This window comes from Erpetoichthys calabaricus, chromosome 18 (assembly GCF_900747795.2).
Source record: "Erpetoichthys calabaricus chromosome 18, fErpCal1.3, whole genome shotgun sequence".
NCBI classification, from domain to species: domain Eukaryota; kingdom Metazoa; phylum Chordata; class Cladistia; order Polypteriformes; family Polypteridae; genus Erpetoichthys; species Erpetoichthys calabaricus.
Genome location: NC_041411.2, coordinates 27,171,599 through 27,180,665, shown reverse-complemented (window position 1 = coordinate 27,180,665; position 9,067 = coordinate 27,171,599). Strand labels below are relative to the sequence as shown.

At 39.2% G+C, this 9,067-nt stretch overlaps 1 protein-coding gene across 1 annotated transcript; it reads left to right on the top strand.

Moving 5' to 3' along the window:
• The first annotated feature begins 1,846 nt into the window (after positions 1 to 1,846).
• On the top strand, positions 1,847 to 9,067 carry LOC114669109 (TRPM8 channel-associated factor 2-like). The gene is given in 6 exon segments (XM_051921371.1): positions 1,847 to 1,889; positions 4,963 to 5,166; positions 5,354 to 5,593; positions 7,852 to 8,189; positions 8,529 to 8,590; positions 8,592 to 9,067. Coding segments are annotated over 6 exon segments (1,101 nt in total). The 3' UTR covers positions 8,806 to 9,067.

Genomic DNA, 9,067 nt, shown 5'->3' with positions numbered 1-9,067 from the left:
ACAGGGTCACGGGGGTCTGCTGGAGCCAATCCAGGGCACAAGGCAGGGACCAATCCCGGGCAGGGTGCCAACCCACCGCAAGACACACACAAACACACCAAGCATACACTAGGGCCAATTTAGAATCGCCAATCCACCTAACCAGCATGTCTTTGGACTGTGGGAGGAAACCGGAGCGCCCGGAGGAAACCCACGCAGACACGGGGAGAACATGCAAACTCCACGCAGGGAGGACCCGGGAAGCGAACCCGGGTCCCCAGGTCTCCCAACTGCAAGGCAGCAGCGCTACCCACTGCACCCCCTAGATACTTTATTTATTGCATAATATAACTTAGCCTGTCCTAACATAGCATTTCCATTTTAATTAACCTGGAATCACTGGGCAGGGCATAATCTTGCTCGGGACATCTCTTTGCCTATTGTTGTGATTTTGAATCATAAAATCACCTTGAAAAACATACAAACAAACACACGTATCTAGGATATGAAACTGTTGCTAGAAATGAATGCCAACGTCAAAAGACGTCAAAGTTTATTCTACCTAACGGAGTATCACGACATTCCCAACTGCAATAAACAAAAATGAACTTGTACTGCCCTCTAGTGGAGATCAATGGTTAAATCACTTTGGGTGGATTTAAACAAAATGATTGCAGTCGTCTTCTCTCAGAACGCTTTAGAAGATCATTTGTTCCTAATGCTGTAAGATTTTATTACTCTACTGTCAACACGAATGATTCATGACTTGGTCACCACTCTACCTTCTGACGCTGTAACAATTACCCATGTGTACTTTTTATTGTTTATTTATGTTTTGCTCTCCTTGCCTTTTTTAATATTTTGTAATAATTTTTAATAATGTGCTTGAGCTACTGGACGCCTGAATTTCCCTGTGGGAATCAATAAAGTATCTATCTATCTATCTATCTATCTATCTATCTATCTATCTATCTATCTATCTATCTATCTATCTATCTATCTATCTATAGAGTTTACAGAACTGAAAGTACAGGGGAAGAGAAAGCAAGGGGGACCAAAGAGGAAGTGGATGAATAATGGAAGATTTCAAGGAAAAGGGTCTGCCTGACCCTAGGGGACAGTCCCACACCTGGCCAGTGTCTGTATGGAGTTCAGATATTCTGTCCATGCCCACACATCATCAAAGATAAGAAGCTTACGTTGATTGGCTCTTTGAAATCAGCCCAGTGTGAGTATGGATGTATAGTAAATGGGACATTTAATAGACAGTTGCCTTTTCCAGAGCAGTTTCCTGATCAATGGTGCTGGGATAAACTTCAGATTGGGTAAAGATGGCTTGAGAATGTTCTGTTAAATTGATAAAGTAAAAAACTTCAAATTCATAGAGCTGAAAATCTTGTGTCCTCTGGGTCATTTTATGGAAAATGACTGAGAAGGTATACATTCATAATGACAATATCAACTGTTATAGTCTTGTGGCAATACCGGACTCCTGAAAACAATGAATAATCATCTTCTGGTTGGTACCGACAGGCTAACAGCATGGCAGATACACATAGATACTGTAGGGTCACATAAAGTTATCCATGTAGGAAACTGGAATGCATCAGCAAATGAACTACTGTTTAATCATGGAAAGGACCAGCTCTCATCACACGAAAACACAGCCGTCCCACTCAAATGGACAGTCCTCCAATATGAAGTCTTCAAAGATCACTAGAATTCATTCAAGAATTTCTATGATATGTAATATTTTCATAGACATATTTGTTGTTAAATTAATGTCAATATTTTGGTGAATCTTTTTCAGGTGTTTTCAGAAAGGTGTGTTTCTGCTGTAATATATTCAGAAAGTAATTTCTCCAAAATGTGCATGTTAATGAAGCAGAGCCCTGGCATCTCGTCACCAGGTAAATCTGTGAGTTTTTGACATTCAGACTGCGAGTCCGCTTCTTTCTTGATACTGAGTCGAGCAGGTGTTAACTCTGTTTGAAGGCTGTGATGGCTGCACCTTGTTCCATTTCATAAGCTTTGACCTCTGACCTTAAATATTATGCTTTAAGTATGCCATAGTTTATGAAAAGATAACCGACTGTATTGTAACACTTCAGGTACTGCCAAAAAATGCATTGATTAATCATTTACTCTGATGTAGCAAGACCTTAACAAAGTCTTCTTTTGGTCTTCATAACACTTATAAAACATCAGCAGATTGGTTATTCATCACTGTATAGTGTGTCATATTGACCCAATGGTAAAATTAATAATCAGTTGGTCTTGTCCATTTTTGGAGATGGAGTGTGGGGGAGCTCCGTTAACGGTGTTATTTTAACCATTTTTTATATATTATTTGAGATATCCTGTATTTATTTATCCTGAGGGGATTTGGGGATTTAAAAATACTACATGCTTACTTTATTTTATATTTTACTTCTTTTTTGGCCATCCCTTTCCTCTTCTTCTTTTTCTTAAATTATGCTGCAGTTATTATATTGATATTTCTTTCATTAATCATATGCACATTTGGGCCTCTTATGGCTACATCTTGGCTAAGTGGTTACTAAAAAGTAAACAGTTATTGTTTTTAAGCTTCAGTTATTATATCGAAATTTCTTTCATTAATTATATATAATATATATGCACACTTTGGCTACCACAAAGTAACAAGCTTTGGTATTTTTGTTAAGCTTTACTTAAGTAACCAGCCTGTTTGTTAGAGTTTTTTTTGTTTTACTTTAACATCATACCCTTGGTCTATTATATTTGGAGGGTTTAAGATTATATAATTAGTCTGTTGTATTTGGACTATATCTTCACAAGATATCTCAGTTTTAACCTTCTTCACATGGCTTCTGGGGGGAATCATTTTGCTCTAGATGTGCTCCTTCTCTTGGCATGTCAGAGGACTGTAACTTTGCAAAGTGTGGCTTGCAGAGGCGCATTGGGGTGGGGGGGATAAGGATGGAGAGAAAGAGAGCAATCCTATTTCTATTTTATCCCTTATACCCCAATAATCGTTAGTGACAACATAACAATACGCTTCATAGCTATATCACTTGGCAATAATATGAAATCTATGTCAAAGCTGTCGTATGTACAATGTACTACCTTAACCTAAGACTACAAGATGTTAACAAAAATTCAGAAGAAATATTTCCATGACCAAATAGTGAACTTTATGAGCTGTAATGTCATTGGTCTCAATCATGAATTAAATAGAATGAAAGTACTCTAGCACTTAGCAAGTCTGAATGCCAAGATAGTATTTTTACAGGAGACTCACCTATTAAGCAAGGACCAGTTTAGGTTACAAAGAAAACCAGGGGTGTGGGAATCTTAATACATAGAACTATTCCATTTGTAGTGTCAGATGCAATATCTGATTCTGAAGGGCGATATGTCATGGTAACGGGCAATTTCTCTAATACTAAAATCATTTTGATTAATATCTATACACCTAACATGGATGATAGAACTTTCTTCCGAAATGTATTTGCATCTATCCCTAATGTGAACATTCAAAAAATTATACTGACCGGAGTCTTTAATTGTGTTTCACATCCAGACCTGGACAGCAGCAATAACATCTAATACTGCAAAGATAATTACACAGTTTGTAATGGATCATAACTTATCTGACCCAAGGAGGTTCTTAAATCCTAACCAAAGAGCATACTCCTTTTTCTCACCCGTACATCATTGTTATTCAAGTATTGATTATTTCCTCATAGACAATAATTTTTTGCCTACTATCAAATCTTGTAAATATGATGCTATCGCTATCTCAGACCATGCCCATCTGATCATGGAGCTTAAATTACTGTGTCCTGTACATTCATCACATAGCTGGTGTCTTAACCCCCTGTCATTAGCTAATGAGAACTCTACAGAATTCATGTCAAAGAAATTAGATTAATTTCTTGAGATAAATGCATCCTCAGAGGTCTCAGCAGGTCTACTCTGGGAAACTCTGAAGACATTTTTAAGAGGACAGATTTTTTTCATATTACTCTCTCAAAAATAAACTTAAAAACCAAGAAGGGGTCCGAGTTAATCAGCTAAATTACCAAAATAGATCTAGAATATGCCAGATCTTGAAGTGAGGCACTCTATAGGAAAATACTTGACTAGTTGACTACTAAAGAAACAGAACAGCTTATCTTTAAATCACAACATCGTTATTATGAACACAGAGAAAATGCCAATAAGATCTTAGCCCAACAAATCCGCAAGCAGGAAGTCTGTAATGCAATAATAGCAATTAACAACATAGACAGAGATAACATTATTAACCATAAAAATATAATTGACACATTTAGAGAATACTATAATTATTGAGTTTCTTGATTCATTAGAAATACCACAGCTAAATACTCTTAGTGCTGCGGAACTGAATAAACCTCTGACACTTTCAGAATTACTAGGTGCTATAAACTCACTTCAAAGTGGAAAAGCAGCCGTCCCTGATGGCTACCTAGTGGAATTTTATAAAAACATTCTCAAATAAGTTAGCTCCACTGTTAATAGTAACCTTTATAGAAGCCAGAGACAATAAAATTCTACCTCAAACTTTTGCCAAGTATTAATTACCATTTTTCCTAAGAAAAATAATAACTTATTACAGTGTACATCATACAGACCGAACTCTCTTCTGAATAATGATGCTAACATACTCTCCAAAGTTCTAGCCAGAAGGATCAAGAAAGTGCTTCCTTCTGTATTATCACAAGACCAAACCGGATTTACTAAAGACAGACACTTAGCTTTTAATCTCCAAAGATAGACTTTGTGGGAGAATATATTACCTTAACTAACACCCCAGAGATCTTATTATCTTTAGAAAAAAGCATTTGATATGATTGAATGGAACTATCTATTCACCACATTGCATAAATCTGAGTTCAGCCCAAACATGTGCATCATCAAACTGTTTTGTACTAGTACAGAAACCTCAGTTTGTTTGTAGTAACAACATTATTTCAGATTACTTCAAATTAGACCTCAGTGGTTTTAATGAGCTGCACTGCCCTCCAGTGGTGGTCCAAAGAATTCCTATCAACAATAAAACAGTTTCAGTCTCTAACCAGTGGGGTGGCTTGATTTACATCATTGTGCCAGGAGGAAGTGAGCTTGGCACCGTCACTGTCACGGTGGAGGGAGCTGCTCAGGCCCCATACTTCAAACTCGGTACTGGTGCACATTAGTTTTATTTTTGCATAGCAGGTGACTGAATTCTTCCAAATGTGCCAAAGGAATATGTATACTGTATAACCTGATCACTGTTAATACAAAAGTATTGCTAAATCAAGATTAGTAAAGTTTGTTGTCATTACTCTGCTCAGTTAAGTTGTGTATCTTCCTTATGTAACTGCAGGACAAAGCTGTGTGACAGACTGGCAAAAAACTCTTAGTCGAAACCCAGCACCCTGGGCAGAACTAGAGGTGGACAATATTATCCTGACCGTACCCACAAGCAAAATCTCCCACATCACCAATCGAGAGCCTCTTCTCCAGCTGTGGAATCGCATCACCAAAGGCATCGCTGAACTCGCTGCTGTGCCTGAATGCTTCCTGAGGCCTGAGCGCATTGTGGCCGATGTTCAGATAAGTGCAGGTATGTTTGATTTACTGTTATTACTTTGATTAGTTATGTTTTAAAATAATTATTATAAGAAAGAGCATGCTAGCTGAGTCAGGTCCACTGGCTTATACAGTGGTGTGAAAAACTATTTGCCCCCTTCCTGATTTCTTATTCTTTTGCATGTTTGTCACACAAAATGTTTCTGATCATCAAACACATTTAACCATTAGTCAAATAGAACACAAGTAAACACAAAATGCAGTTTTTAAATGATGGTGTTTATTATTTAGGAAGAAAAAAAATCCAAACCTACATGGCCCTGTGTGAAAAAGTAATTGCCCCCTTGTTAAAAAATAACCTAACTGTGGTGTATCACACCTGAGTTCAATTTCCGTAGCCACCCCCAGGCCTGATTACTGCCACACCTGTTTCAATCAAGAAATCACTTAAATAGGAGCTGCCTGACACAGAGAAGTAGACCAAAAGCACCTCAAAAGCTAGACATCATGCCAAGATCCAAAGAAATTCAGGAACAAATGAGAACAGAAGTAAATGAGATCTATCAGTCTGGTAAAGGTTATAAAGCCATTTCTAAAGCTTTGGGACTCCAGCGAACCACAGTGAGAGCCATTATCCACAAATGGCAAAAACATGGAACAGTGGTGAACCTTCCCAGGAGTGGCCGGCCGACCAAAATTACCCCAAGAGTGCAGAGACGACTCATCCGAGAGGTCACAAAAGACCCCAGGACAACGTCTAAAGAACTGCAGGCCTCACTTGCCTCAATTAAGGTCAGTGTTCACGACTCCACCATAAGAAAGAGACTGGGCAAAAACGGCCTGCATGGCAGATTTCCAAGACGCAAACCACTGTTAAGCAAAAAGAACATTAGGGCTCGTCTCAATTTTGCTAAGAAACATCTCAATGATTGCCAAGACTTTTGGGAAAATACCTTGTGGACTGATGAGACAAAAGTTGAACTTTTTGGAAGGCAAATGTCCCGTTACATCTGACGTAAAAGAAACACAGCATTTCAGAAAAAGAACATCATACCAACAGTAAAATATGGTGGTGGTAGTGTGATGGTCTGGGGTTGTTTTGCTGCTTCAGGACCTGGAAGGCTTGCTGTGATAGATGGAACCATGAATTCTACTGTCTACCAAAAAATCCTGAAGGAGAATGTCCGGCCATCTGTTCGTCAACTCAAGCTGAAGCGATCTTGGGTGCTGCAACAGGACAATGACCCAAAACACACCAGCAAATCCACCTCTGAATGGCTGAAGAAAAACAAAATGAAGACTTTGGAGTGGCCTAGTCAAAGTCCTGACCTGAATCCAATTGAGATGCTATGGCATGACCTTAAAAAGGCGGTTCATGCTAGAAAACCCTCAAATAAAGCTGAATTACAACAATTTTGCAAAGATGAGTGGGCCAAAATTCCTCCAGAGTGCTGTAAAAGACTCATTGCAAGTTATCGCAAACGCTTGATTGCAGTTATTGCTGCTAAGGGTGGCCCAACCAGTTATTAGGTTCAGGGGGCAATTACTTCTTCACACAGGGCCATGTAGGTTTGGATTTTTTTTTCTCCCTAAATAATGAAAACCACCATTTACAAACTGCATTTTGTGTTTACTTGTGTTATATCTGACTAATGGTTAAATGTGTTTGATGATCAGAAACACTTTGTGTGACAAACATGCAAAAGAATAAGAAATCAGGAAGGGGGCAAATAGTTTTTCACACCACTGTAAGCACTGATCGGAATCTCTACAGTGTAATGGACGCTGGGGCTCTTACCCTGCCAGGACGCCTTTGTGATAAAAGGACTGGAGGAGAGAGCTGTAACGGGGCATTTCCTCCACTGATACAGTCCCATGGGCTTGGAGCTTGGAAACTCAGCATTGTTGGGGACTGTTGTCACCACCAGGGGGTACATGGAGAAGTTCAGAGCCCTTAATTGCAGCACTTCTGCAGAAGGAGATCATGGGACACCTGGAGCACTTCCAGGTGCTCTATAAAAGAAGCCTCTTTGCTCCATTTGGAGAGCCACAGTCTGGAGGAAGAGGACGATGCTTGCCAGAGGAGGAGTGGAGGCAGAAGAGACAGAAAAGAGAAAGAAAGATTATAAATATTGTTTGCTTTATACTGTGCTGGCAGATGAGAACAGTTTGGGAAGAGTTTCCCACAGCTCAATAAAGCTTGTGCCTGCAACTGTTGTGTTAGGTGTTTGGGGAGCTGGAGCGCCCCTGGTGGTAACATCAGTCATAACGTAACTCTGTTATTTATTTCAGGTTATATGCACTCAGGGTATCCAGTGATGCTTTTATTAGAATCTGTCCAAGAAATTGCTGATCTTCAGTTCATGCAGACCAGTCCCATATGGGGTCCACTGCATGAACTTGGACACAATCAGCAGAGACCTTTGTGGAAGTTTCCCCCTCACACCACTGAAGCCACCTCTAACCTCTGGTCTGTGTATGTCCATGAGAAGGTCCTCGATCTCCCACGAAGCAAAGCCCACCCTGAGCTTACTGCAGAATCCAGAAAAGAGAGAATAAAAAGCTACTTAAAAGGTGAATCACGTCTGGACGACTGGACCGTTTGGGCCTGCTTGGAGACCTACTTACGGGTGGGCTATCTTTACAAAAGACAGCTTTCTAGAGTGTTTAGGTGTGCAGCGAGGTCAGGTGTGACTCTGCGGTCACAATGTCGACCTAGGGATTAGAGATGAGCAATGTGTCCAGATTTCAGCATGATTCATGTGCCTGATGTAGGGGTGTTTGTGTTCAAAAGTAATTTTACAAAGACAAGCCCAGTGGTTTTAGGACTTCTTTATTATGCATTTAATCCTCCTTCTCTGTAAAGTTCATTTCAAGGTGAAATGGAACCATTTTTTTTCACTTGGTTGATTTCAGTGCTGATTAATATCTTTACAACAAGTCAGCATTTAACATTTCATCTTCTCCAGCTGCAGGAGAGCTTTGGATGGGAGCCGTTCATTGCGCTGTTTTCTGAATATCAGCAAATGTCCATTAGTTGAGAATCTGGATAATAAAGCCAAGATGAATCTGTGGGCTGAGAAGTTTTCTTTCCAAGTAAAGAGGAATCTGGTCCCATTTTTCAAAGTCTGGGGGTGGCCCATTGAAGAGGACGTCTGCAAGAAGCTGGCTAATCTACCCGAGTGGATGGGAGCCTCTCTTATAAATGACAATCCAGTGTGTGAGTTATTAGTTGTTGATTTTTAGTAATTACGTTTCTTTTTTTGTCTTTTTACTTATGCTTATATGCTTCTTTCCTGCATAAAAGTAAGTGCTTTCTTGATAGATATGTAGCCTGCTCAGAGGGCCCACAATTTATAAGTTTAATTTTCTAACTCAAGGTCACATCTACTGTCAACTTCACAATTATTTCATAAGTTGATTATATTCTTAACTGTGTCATGTTAAGAAAATGTGTGATCTTCATTTGAAATCTAATAATAAAAATGTATTAAATAAAAGAATAATA